Here is a 13,781-nt window from a genome sequence, read left to right on the forward strand (position 1 = left end):
CAGCACATATATTAGAATGAATAAGTTAAAGTAAAAGGCATTAATGATAAAAAAAAACACAAGATGGAGATTCAACCATGTTGCTGTGCAAGCTACAGCTAAAGGGATCTTACATCCTGCAAAAACAAATGCCATCTGTGGGATTGTCTTCATATTTAAGGTATAAACATTGAAATTTATGTTTGAACTGTTGTAATATTGTTTTAGATGATTTCTTGTCATTTTATTACAAAGCATCTGATTTAACAAGAAGCTGTCACTTAAGCCTAGGCCTTGTTTGAACCTACAATGCAAATCCTTAAACAAAATTTATAAATATATATATATATATATATATATATATATATATTGACAATCTAATCTGTCAATCCAAAGGAAAAAACATTATCACTCTGTCAATATGGCTCTTTGCTTCTTCTCTTTGCTATTCTTTCTTTTTTGTTCTAACTCTTGGGCTGAATTGATACATTTCTTGCCAGGACAACCCAAGAATGTTTCTTTTAATCAGTATTCTGGCTACATTGTAACAGATGCTAGACATGGCAGAGCTCTTTTCTACTACTTTGTTGAAGCCGATTCCAATACAGATGAATTGAAACCTTTGACTTTGTGGCTCAATGGAGGTTCAAAGAAGAATTATTTTCCATATCTTAGTTCATGAACATTACTGTTGTTTTATTTTGTTGCCAAACCAAAAGTCTTTTTATCTATAATCATGACACACGAAAATTTTTCCTTTTTGCAATATTTTTTTCTTGTACAATGACTCTTGAATGGCATGTTACTTCAAAAGGACAGAGTAAATATTTGCTATTGACTTTTCTAGCTTCTAAGAATGTACTAATTTTGAGATGAAGTTTTGTGTTAAAAACTTGATGTTATTAATTGTTTAATGTAGGGCCTGGTTGTTCTTCTCTTGGCTTTGGTGCGTTCATGGAACATGGTCCATTCCAACCAGGGGAAAATGGAACTCTTATCAAGAATGAATATTCTTGGAACTTGGGTATATCAACCTGACAATATTCTTCACATTTTAAGTTGCTTATTTAAGTATAGAATGTTGGGAAAGGTAACAGATTCATTCATCTTTGCCTAAATTGAAAATTTGGATAGAGTCGAATATGTTATACGTGGAATCACCAATTGGGGTTGGGTTTTCATACTCAAACACTAGCAAGAATTACCTGTGGAATGATACACAGACAGGTTCGATATTTTCCTATTGATCATTAATACTACTTCAGCTTGTATAACAATATCCTGTACTAACGCCCAGGACTTGACTTCATTCACGATTTTTTATTGAGGTAGCTCAAGATAACTTGATGTTTATTTTGAACTGGCTGGAAGAATTTCCACAATACAAAGAATCTGACTTCTTTCTAGCTGGTGAAAGCTATGCAGGTAACTATTCTATTGTCAGTTAAGTCTTCTGTATATTGAAAATATTGTTCATGATTAAACATATATAATGTCGTTAAAAATGTTTCAGAGAATTCTTTTTCCTTTTGAAACAATGCTTGTAGGCCACTACATCCCGCAGCTTGCAGCCTTATTGGTGGAGCACAACAAGAAGCCTAATATCGAACCAGTCAACCTCAAAGCCATTGCTGTAATATATATGATATCTGATCTCACAATTAAGCTGAAAGCGAATCTTTAATTTCTATGTCCAAATTTAATAACCAACCATTTTTTTTGTAGCTTGGAAATCCACTTTTGGACCTAGACATCAGTGTATTGGCCGGTGACTTCTTGTGGTCACATGGTGCTATATCAGATGAAACCCTGTTCTTGGAGAAGACAATATGCAATGACTCAAAGTATTTGCGAGAATACGTTCATGATAAATGGTCTCAAGGATGCAATGATGTATTCAATAGAGTTGAAGATGAAGTTGGTGTAGATGTTGGACTAGATGACCTTCTCTTGCCAACTTGCTTATCATCAAGCTATGCAGAGCAACTTAAACTTAAAGGAAAGCTCGGGAAGATACATTCAGCTGTATATCTCAAGAAGTCTTGGTATTTTGAATTACATTGATCGTTAATTCAGAGTATTATGATAACAATATGAGATTGGGTTTTTGCATATGAACACTTGGCAGGTTGCTAAGAGAGCAAAAAATGGTGATCCATGCCTTGAAGGAAGAATATTTACCTATCTTAATAGGCCTGAAGTTCAAAAGGCGCTCCATGTCAAGACAACTCACCACCCTTTCCATTGGGCTTTCTGTGAAGGGTCTCTTCCTATATTTTTCTTTATAGATTCTAGTCACTTCGAAGTTTGGACAATACATTACCATATTTTTATTTATTTGCTTTGGTTCAAATAATAAAATAAGAGTTTTGCAGGCCTCTTGTCTACCAAGAAGACAACTTAGACATGAACCTCATACCTCTTGTGTCAGATCTTATCAAGGAGGGATTTCCCGTCTTGTTATATAAGTATGTATTCAACACTTTCCAGAGTTGGAAGTTTCATTTTATCGTATGCTCAATTTTTGCTGCTACTTCATATTTAATAATTTGAGTGGTTTTTTTGATCAAATAGTGGTGACCAAGATGCAAAAATCCCTCTTACTCAGACACGGATAATTGCTAATAACATTGCAGAGGATTTGAAACTCGTTCCCCTTACAGAATATGGCACTTGGTATGACAATAAGCAGGTATATCCTACTCCACATCTCTATAGTTCATTTCAATCTTGTCCAGCCCCATTTGGTCCATAGATATGGGCCTTTGGCTCAAGGACTTCTCTTGTTCTTGAGTCCTATTAAGACATCTTTGAGAAGGAGTATGTGACCTGCCAATTATTGTTTTTCTGTCTATTTAACGAGAAACTTAGTTGTATGGGCAAATCTCAGTACTATTTGTCCAGTTATATATTCATTTGTCTATTCAGTGACTATAAATAATTATCATTAGTTTGAGGATATTAAGTTAGATTAACAATGAGAGAAGTATACTATACCCGTTAATTAATAAAGTTATTATAGTGATTCATTGAAATGAAATGAAATTGAATTTGGAATTGAGAAGGAAATGGGTACTGCAGGTAGGAGGATGGACACAATCATTTGGTGCTCCGGAAGATGGGAAGAATTATGTGACATATCTGACATTTGCTACGGTCAGGGGCGCAGCTCATGAGGTTCCTTTCACATCCCCTTCACAAGCTCTCACACTGTTCCATTCCTTTGTCAATGGAATCCCTCTACCTAGGGCTCCTCAGAATTGATATCTGTTGTCAACCATTGAAACCCATTCCTCATTTCGGATTGCTCTACTTTTCTTTCTTGCAGGCTTAATAATAAAATTTTGGAATTTGACTTGTACTTACCTTAAAAAAATTTCTCCTGAAACTGGTTGTGCAATTTCTGCGCGCTTGACAATTAATCTTTTTTTCTATATAAGAGGCTAACCACCCTGTGTGACTTATAACCTGTAAACTTCCTACAACTCGGCATGGAAAATGACACAACATTTTTCAAGTGTGAAAAGATGCTGCCGTTGTCAAGCCTTCGTTTAAAGATAATTAACATTCATTGATCAGTTGTTCAAGAGAGAGGAAACTCCATGTAAAATCTACTTAACTCTATCTTTAATCTGTTGTAGCACTCCTTCTTTTTTTTTTAAAAAAAAATTTTCTTAAAAAGATGGGAATTCAACTCCATTGGTCAGAATAGTGCATAATTATATATTTGATCCTAATCTCATACTCAAACTTAATTCAACGTCTAGCCTATTGGTTCAAACTTCAACTGTTGAATAAAGAAGTTATAACTTGGCCAAATATCTTCCCTTAGGAATAAGTATAAAACGAAACATCTTTTGGCGTTTGGGTTCATAATCTTAATGTAAATGAAGATGATCACCATCCTCCTTCTCCTCCTCCCCCATCATTGATCTCGCATAAATTTAAAAAAAAAAAATAAAATAGTTTAATAAAAGAGTCTTGGAGGAAGAAATAATGTGTGTGTGTGTGTGTGGCATATATATATATATATATATATATATATATAAATATATAGATTTAAAGTTGAGGTCAATCATTTCTTTGATTTTAATGCAAAGAAGTGCGGAGACTTGTTGAACGTTTCATTTACAACCTTGTCTCTGAAAGGCAAGAGGCTACTATATAATGTATTAATTCTATGTGTGACAATTGACGATTAGATTTATAGGCAACTAAGATAAGGTTGTTTCATAGCAAAATGAAAAAGAAGAATTTGGAACGAGAGAAACCCATGGATGACTGACTTGTAAAACTCTATAATTAAAACCCCTGGTCCAAATTATTCCTATAATTAATCTCCTAATTCTGTCTAAACAAAGATTATTTTAAGTATTAAAACCAGTAGAATTTCCTAACCACAGGTCAAGGTCCATTAAATGATCAGCTTAATGGGCTAAAAAAACTAGGAGGTAACAATATTTTTTGTATATATTATATAGTTGAGTGTGGGTGTGGCAGCCCTAAGCGCAACTCATAACGGTGTGAATAGTACCCAAATATTTTATCTGATAAGGGGTAACAAAGCTTTTTTAATTAACTGAGATCGCCAACTTCATATAATAAAGCCTCGAGAAATCATGTATGTTAAAATAATAGCAGTTAGTTTGAGATATGTTAAAATAACTAGGTTATACAAGCTTATAAATTAAGGAACACATTGACGCCATGATGAATTTAATAATCCAACCATAGTCTTATTATTAAGTTAATTTGAAATGGATGACGTGAATTGAGTACAGAGATCAAATTTCAGATGGCAATAATTAATACAAGTTGCAGAAAATTCAGATCCCGATGATGTACTTATTGCATGTTGCCGTAAATATTGAAATTATCAAATTGTATGGAAAATCATGAATCAAAATACTTAGGATATATAACAATCCATGACGAAATTAATCAACAATTTTTCTTTATAATTATATATAATTATATGTATATATGTGTGTAGAGTACATTTGAAGAATTTAATATTGTGAAAATAAGTAGTAAATCGTAACAACCCAATGTTGTTTTAAACGTTTTTAACAATTTAACACTAAAGAAAGATGAGAAACACGAGTTTTCCCAGTGCTATCCTTATGTCAGCAAAATTTACTCTTTGCTATAAGTTTTGGAATGTTATTCAAAACATTGAATATATACGTACATATATATATATATATATATATATATATATATATATATGGATGGTACATGCATATCTGAAAACCCCGAAATCAAATTCTCTAACTTATATTCTTCTTTATTTTTTTTTGAGAAAAAAATATCAAATTTAAAATTAGACTCATCCACAGCTGAGTTCATGGACTTAGCTTGACTCGAGTTAACTTAGGACATGATGTTTAGGTCTGGGTCACCTGACTTGAAAATTTTATTATACTGATAATATATTTAAAAATAAATGATGAAAGTTTACCATTTGCATTAACAAGAAATTTTATGAAATATTCTAATTATGTAATTTGTTTTGTCCAAAAAATCAACAAAATTGTAAGTACAATTGCAAAATTTACCATTTACATTAACAAAATATATTTCATAAATATTTCAGTTCTATTATTTTTTATCTAAAAATTAAGAAATTTAAAGTAAAATGACAAAATTAAATATTGAGTGATCAAAAGTACTATAATAAAAAGTTTGACCCTAATCCCTAATATTAATGTAAAATATTTTTAAATATTTTAATTATGAACTTAACTTAAATGAGTGGATTGCTTTAGATTAAGTTTGAGTCAAACTTAAATTTTTATGTTGTCAAGTGAGGATAGATTAACCTGACTCGATCTATTAACACTTTTACAAATAACTATATATATATATTATGAATTTTTTTTTCTTTGATATACATGATCAAAAAGTTTCGGAAGATTAGAGGGTTAGGACGTTGATCTTTAAGCATGTTAAGAAAGGACAACAAATGTGAAGAAAAATTAACTTTGAGTAATCAATGGGGGTCGGTTACCTTCATAAAGTTTTTTATCCATCATGCTTACAATTCATGATTGGGCTCGATTTTTATGAGTTATGATGGATATTAATTATGAGACAGAAGTGAACAAACATGTAAATATTGTTAGTAGATAAGAAATTTTCTTCACTCTACTTTAAGAAGAAATAAATTATATGGGGTCAAGTTATAGTTAGAGAGTTGTGAAAATCATGTCCTGGCATGCACCAAGTTAATTAATAGCCAACTGTAACAACTAAAACTGGATCAACTTGCTATACATAACTAGTTAGTTTATTAGGAAAGCAAAGTAAAAAACAAAACGGAAAAGCAAAAAGGTCAAATGGCATATGCGGCAGAGTCTCACTCCGTGTGAAGCAAGCGTATTGACCGGATACTTGACAATGAAACAAAGGCCATGGCACCCGTTGAAACTGATCCCCCCCGCCTCCCATGAAAGCTCACCGGCCAAAACCCAGGCTAGCTTAAGAGAAACTTTGACTGTTAGCCCATGTGACGTCCTCTTAATCTTAGTCTAAGCGAAGCTTCAAAGATATATATATACAATAATGGGGTACTTGCCGCAATTTTAGCTCTCTCTCTTCTTTTCAAAATCATCTCTATGTCTTAACTGTTAAACGTTGACGTTGAATTCTTCTAAAATAGTTTACTCGCTATTATTGCTAATTTCCTTTTTAAAGATAATAAAATACTCATGGAAGTGTGATTGGGGTGTTGACATTTTGTGCTTTCCTATGTAAGAGCTGATAGATGACCACTAGGATTAGTTTGAATTTTGTTCAAATCAACTCTTTGGTTGTGTTATAAGAAGGGAAAGGCTTTCATACAGCAAATATATGGTTGGTTAGGAAGACTGAAGGGAAATTCTCCTAAAATGTAATGGAGGTTTTGTTGATGAAAATGCCAAGGGCAGATGCTGCTGTCAAACAAGAAAAGACTGCTCAATCTGTTGTCTGTGAAGAAGCCTGCAGTCCAGAAGCCAGGAAGGTACCCTTTAAGAATTGGTGATTTGTTCTTATTTTCATAAAACATTTGTAAAGATCAGTTATCTATTGGTGTCGATTTCTCCTACAGCGTTGATAATGACCAATCAATGCAATATCTCAAGAGACTGTAGCAATTTTGTTGCACAAAAAGTGTTAACAGGAACAAAATTGGATGTCAGGGTCTTTTGCTTCCTGAAAGTGTTATAGAATTTGCTAATGGATTCTTCTTCTGTGTGTTTTAGACTGATATCGGAAGAAAACTTCTCAAAAATAGTGACCTGAATTCGTCATCACCCAGCCATGAGGGCTTGGTGGATGTCAAAGAGGTAGATAATCTATACTTGTTTCCTACTTCTTACATTAAATGTTAATTCTTGACCTCTCATCTTTACAATTTTAGATACATAACGCACATAGCTGATCCCTCTCTCTCTCTCTCTCTCTCTTAATACCATTTCGCAGAATTTAATTTTCACATCTAAAATTTAACATTAAAAATCTTTCTGGGTAGTTGCGGTCAATTACTATCATGTAGAAAATTAGATGAAGCTTTGGTTTGAATGTGTAATGGATGAATCTTTAATTTCTATATGACAATTATGAATATTAAATCAAAGAATCTGCTTGTTAATTAATGCAAATATTAATATATTAATCAGGAGGATGAACTTCAATCCGCAAAGGCTGAGATGGGTGAGGTGAAGGAAGAAAATGAAAGATTAAAGATGATGTTAGAGCAGATCCAGGAGAATTACAAGTCTCTTCAATTGCGCTTCTTTGAAATCCTTCAGCAAGGAGCTATCAAGAAATCTACAGACTCAGTTCCTTCTGATGATGATGAAGCTCCAGAACCTGAACTAGTTTCTCTTTCACTTGGAAGAAGTCCAACTAATTCCAAAAAAGATGAGAAAACAGCCAGCTCTGGCAAAACTAAAGAAGATCAAGAGATCAAGGCCGGTTTAACTCTTGGGTTAGACTCTAAATTTCAACTGTCTACAGAGATTGTGTCCAATCCAAGCCCTCAAAATAGTTCAGAAGAGCCAAAGGAAGATGACGCAGGTGAAACATGGCCACCGAGCAAGATTCAAAAGACTACAAGAAATGGAGATGAACAGGTTGCACAACAAGGCCATGTGAAGAGAGCTAGGGTTTCCGTGAGAGCTAGATGTGATGCACCCACGGTCAGTATTGCATCTTCAAAAGCTGACCAGCTTAATTTGCTTTTGGAAAATTTTAATTCGATGATTTCGACAATATAGTGTAGAAATAGAAGCTTATGTATTGATTTCTTTTCTTACAGATGAATGATGGATGCCAATGGAGGAAATATGGACAGAAAACTGCAAAAGGAAATCCATGCCCGAGAGCTTACTATCGTTGCACTGTTGCACCAGGGTGTCCAGTAAGAAAACAGGTAGATTCTTGTTTAGTTGCAAAAGTAATAACTCTTCTGATTGTTTGGCCTTTTGGATATTCTCTAGATTCTTTCCGTGGCAACATGTTATCTCAATTTTTTTTTCCTTTCAAACTTGGTGATAGGTGCAAAGATATGCTGAGGACATGTCCATCTTAATCACAACTTATGAAGGGAACCACAACCATCCACTTCCAGTATCAGCCACGGCCATGGCTTCCACCACCTCTGCAGCTGCTTCCATGCTTTTGTCCGGTTCTTCAACATCTCAGCCAGGCCTCAGTTCCACAGCCACAAGTACTATTACTGCTGAGCTCAATGGATTAAACTTCAACCTCCATGATAATTCGAGAACAAGACAGTTCTACCTGCCAAACTCTACCTCACCATTGTTCCCAACAGTTACTCTAGACCTTACCGCCTCTCCTTCCTGTTCTTCTAGTTATTTCAGTAGGTTCTCTACAGACATCCCTACAACAGCAACGTTTCCTTCAGCAAGTCTCAAATTTTCATCCTCAGAATCCAATATTTTACCTACAGTTTGGGGCAATGGCTACCCTGCTTATGGTGCAGTACCTTATAATCAATCCCACACTGGGAACTTAAACCATGGAAAAGAGTGCCAAGAACAGTTTTACCAAACTTTCTTGGAAAAGAATCACCAAGCTGCAGCTTCTCAACATTCATTGACAGAAACCTTAACCAAGGCAATCACGTCGGACCCAAGTTTCCGATCAGTAATAGCTGCTGCCATTTCATCCACGGTTAGTAGCAGTGCAAAATCTGCAGTACAAACAGATCAAACAGCTGAGCATTTTGGTCAGAATTTGATGCAGGCCATTTCTCAGAATTTATTGACACAGAATGGGAAGGGATGTGCAACACGCTACTTTACTGGATTGACATCTGCAAGTTCGCAAACAGGAAGTTCGCTTCAGTCCTCATTGCCAATTTCTATATTCAACAGTGCCTCTACGCCGGCTTCTGATAATAAAGATCGCAACAATTAATTGATGGGATAAATCATTTTGGGCCGTTGAGATACCATGCGTAGCGTTTTTATAATAAGAATGAAGAATATTCTTAAGTGTTTAAATCTTTTACTCTTGTTTTGAGGTTTATATACATACTTTTTGTAAAAGGAAGTTGATAGACATACCTGTGAGACAGTAAATGTTAGAGCATATATATTATAACAATCATCTGTTAAATGATATCTATTAATGTGTTAGGATTTGACTTCATGTTCAAACATGAAAATAATTAAGAAATTAAAAATATAAAGCAATAAAAAAATAAATTAACATTTAATCCGAGTAATAGTCGAATTTTACAAAGATCAATGTTTGTGTTTGTCATGTAAGTTTCAAATTAATTATGATAATTTATAAGTTTAAGAGTTACATATTATGCTCTAGATATCGTAATCAAGAGCCAATTAAATCCAAAAATACTTATCATGAAGTAATTAACCTGAAAAGAGAATAAGACGGTCTGAAATCCTGTAGTCGAAATCTTTGCTTATTCATCTTTAGAATTTATCAAATCTTCAACCATTTAAGTGTTTGGCTTCTAACAATAATCTACATAGTGACTGAATAAGACCTTTTCAAAGGTAAGATTTTACAGTTGTTAGTAAGTTTTTTTTTCTAAAGTAAAAAAAAACTAAAAGTTCTTGCCAAATCTTATTTCTGTCAAACAAAAAAAAATATTTTTCTTTTCTTATTTTTTGTAAAATGACAAAGAAGTGCTTGAAGGCTTCATAACTTATTTGTATAGTTAAACTAAGTTGTAATCTTAAATATAGCAGTTGTATTTTTATTTAATTAAATCCTAGTGAACGTAATTAATTTTTTCACTTTATTTTGGCTTGTTTCAATTAAGTCCAACTTAATTAATTATCTTTATTTAACCCTAATCATGTCACTTAATGTTACGCCTCTATTATGCTTCCAACATGTTGGCAATAAATTTAAATGCTAATCAAATATCAATTTGGCAATAGATTTATATTTATAAATCATCAATGACACCTAACAATATATCATGACCACCAAAATGTTAAAGAGTCAATTAAAAAATTTGACAAAGCCATTTAATGATAAGCCTCTCAGTGTAATATGCCCTTTCCTCAAATATCTCAGATATGTCATAAAGTATTGCTCAATGTGTAGTTATGACATTTCATATTAGTTCTCATAATTCATAACTAATCTTATGAATTTATTCAACTAACTTTTTTTAAATTCATCATACTTTGCCCAAAGACTTTTGTAAGTTAATAAAAAGTTGAGAACAAGTGAGATACATCCTCTCATATCACTTGGGGGTGACGAATCCTCTCTTAACCACTCATTCACCTTCGTGCTTCATGGCATATCTAAAAACACCCTGTTGAGGCATTTGGTCACCTCTAGACTTGTAGGGATGAAATCAAAATATGTCATTCTTAATATAAGATGACCTACTGTCTCAAGTCTAAGGACTAGTTGCACGACTATCACATGAAAATATATTTCATAAACACTTAAGTAAAATACCAAATGAAGTTCTCATAGTGGGTCATGTTTAGTAAACTTGTTTTTTAACAAGCACCTATATGTTATCCTTAAGTATATCATATACTTCAATCTATGAGATCGATTGCTTGCTTCTCATGTAATGAGGCTTAACATGTACCAATCTTTGAACATTGTCAATGCCTTGTCTTGATAGTACAATGACTAGAAACAATTTTTAAAACATGGCTTTGATGCATAGTGATCTTATAATTGTAACAACTTTACAATTCTTTTGCAAGGCCTTTATGTTTCATGGGCTTTATCCAATTAGTATTTAATAATTCTTTATTATTGCACTAACATGAAGAAAAACCTCTATCACATATAGTTATGCTATTAAGTATGTACTAAATGATAATATATATTTCTTAACTAATCTCATTGACTCAAGAGCATATACCAATAATCTCTCACTTGCAATTAAGTCAATTGCTAATGTGTCCAATACTGAACTCTTTCTCTTAGTAATTGTCTCTTTACTATGACAACTGAAGTAACAATATTTGGGAATATATTAATTTATCTGTTTGGCAATCTCTATTGTCAGAATCGAAATACTAATTTAGATCACAACGAGACTTTGATTCCATTATTATGTTCTTATTGTTACATTAACAACTCTAAATCATTTATTGGTTCATTGAACCAATGATCCAAGTATCTCTTCTTTTGTGGTCTAAACAAAAGGTTTGTATCCAATTATAGATATAATCATGCAATTATCTATTGTTTTAGAACCAGTCCAATACAGCTGCTCAATCCTGACTTTATGTCACTTTTAACATTTTGGATTCTCTCTATGTTAAACTTCTTTAACATATCATCCTAAATTCTTTCGTTGAGTCCCCTTTTAGGCTCTAACTCTTTATTCTCATTATATTTTTTTAGACTGGCAAATGTGTCTTATACACTTTGAATGAGTAACTTATCTTATTGCCACTAACTTTATGATTTGCACAAAATATGTTTGTCAAATCATTCATTAGACTTTGAAATTATTCAATTGAATAAAGATTATTATCCAATCATTCATGTTGGATTATTTATTAAACTTGACTTATATGAGTAGTGCATCAATACACATTCTACCAATGGTTTGTATTTAACGAATGAATTATGCATCTTTTTGCATCCCATTAAATCAATCTTTGTGCATATATCTTATTTATTAGATTTTATAATTTCATGACCCTTGACCTTTAAAGTTTCATTAGCTCCTACTATTTTTATCATGTATAAAAATCTTATCATTATATCCATAACTTTTATGTATTCTTACATATCATAAGTTGTTCATCATTGGTTATGGGATGAAATTCTCTCTAGGGTTAGTTCATGTGATTAACTGGGTTTGGAATGCTTTGTGATTCATCTCTTATCAATTCAATATGTTAATCAATTGTTATTTAGATATTTATCTCAATAAGAATGCTCTTTAACTAAATGTGTTTATAATCCTATTATGAATTCGATGAGATTTTATTTAAGACATCTCATTAATTTCCTTTTGAATTCATAATCAAAAGAAATATAATATCATAATGATCTTATCATTATAACTTAGTATTGATTATCATTTATGCAAACTTATACTTAGGGATAAATAATTTAGAACAATTCCAAAATAAAATGATATGTAATGTAAATATATAAATATATATAAGCTAAGCACCTCACACTAGCAAAATATAAATCTATGTTTCCTAAACATAAAATAAAATATTCAGCATAGGCCCAAAACCAAAACATCTCATCTTGGCAATCATGCTATGAAAACATTCAATGTTCCAAAATTATTTATTGTTCCACAATCTAATCTAAGTCAACAAGCTTGATCACCATCAACTAAGGTTGTCCCCTTCATGATCTTATTCTTCATTACTCCTTGTTATTAATTCCTTCAATATGTCATACATATTTAAACCACTAATAAAAAGTAACGTATCAGATACCAAGTAGTGAAAATAAATCATCATGTGATTCATACCTAAATTGAAAGCTTTTTTTCGTTTTTTTCCTTTAATAGATTCAAAATAATCCTTGCAATTACGCCTCTAATGCCTAGTTTGCCGTAGAAATGGCATTTGTCATTATCCTTGTCCTTTTTCACTCTTCCTGTAAGCTTCATACCTTTTGAAGTTGATGCCTTTTCACCTTTGTCTTTCTTAGAAAATTTTTATTATAAGAGACAAGATGAATTGAAGGCTTCTCCTTCACAATGGTGTTCTTATCTTGTGTGAGTATATTCAATAAACTTGATAAGGTTACCTCAATCTTGTATATGTTGAAATTCAACACAAACTATGAATAGCTCTCTGGTAGTGAAAAGAGTACAAGGTCTATGCCTAAATCATGATTCATAACCTAACCCAACTGCTCAAGTCGAGTGATATATCCTATCATTTTAAGCACATGAGGCCTTATGGGGTTTCCCTCATACATGTTACATCAAAACAATTTCTTTGAAATGTCAAATCTTTTTACGTTACTTTCCTTATTGAACATTTCTCTAAGCTTTATGATAATATCCAAGGCATTCATAGCTTCATGTTGCTTTTGAAGATTTGGAGCCATAGTAGCCAAGATCAAACATGTGGCTTGATCGAGATCATCCATATAAGTTCTATAGACCACATTTTCCTCATTTGTAACATCATCGTAAAGTTCCTCTAGAAAAGGACCATATAGGACATAAGCCTTTTTCTATTGTTTCAAAACAATCTAAATATTCCGAAACTAGTCAATGAAATTTAATCTTGTCAACTTGTTCACATCACGTATGCTTCTAAGTGACAAATTATTCGCCATAATCGATTTATAACCTA

The 13,781-nt window shown here is 32.5% G+C and overlaps 2 protein-coding genes across 2 annotated transcripts; both read left to right on the forward strand.

Annotated features, from left to right (window-relative positions):
* The first annotated feature begins 400 nt into the window (after positions 1-400).
* On the forward strand, positions 401-3,243 carry LOC110426748 (serine carboxypeptidase-like 46). The gene is made up of 10 exons (XM_021442047.1): positions 401-623; positions 899-1,003; positions 1,114-1,206; positions 1,312-1,404; positions 1,527-1,612; positions 1,705-2,004; positions 2,108-2,241; positions 2,355-2,447; positions 2,554-2,671; positions 3,061-3,243. Exons 1-10 carry the CDS (start codon positions 401-403, stop codon positions 3,241-3,243), a joined length of 1,428 nt encoding a protein of 475 aa, XP_021297722.1.
* Positions 3,244-6,842: 3,599 nt separating this feature from the next.
* Positions 6,843-9,601, forward strand: LOC110426706 (putative WRKY transcription factor 72). Its single transcript, XM_021441994.1, has 5 exons — positions 6,843-6,982; positions 7,224-7,307; positions 7,641-8,162; positions 8,282-8,395; positions 8,521-9,601. Exons 1-5 carry the CDS (start codon positions 6,875-6,877, stop codon positions 9,403-9,405), a joined length of 1,713 nt encoding a protein of 570 aa, XP_021297669.1. The 5' UTR covers positions 6,843-6,874; the 3' UTR covers positions 9,406-9,601.
* Positions 9,602-13,781: the final 4,180 nt, after the last annotated feature.

Source organism: Theobroma umbraticum, unplaced genomic scaffold (assembly GCF_002168275.2).
Source record: "Theobroma umbraticum cultivar Fairchild unplaced genomic scaffold, ASM216827v3 scaffold_12.0, whole genome shotgun sequence".
In the NCBI taxonomy this organism is placed as follows: domain Eukaryota; kingdom Viridiplantae; phylum Streptophyta; class Magnoliopsida; order Malvales; family Malvaceae; genus Theobroma; species Theobroma umbraticum.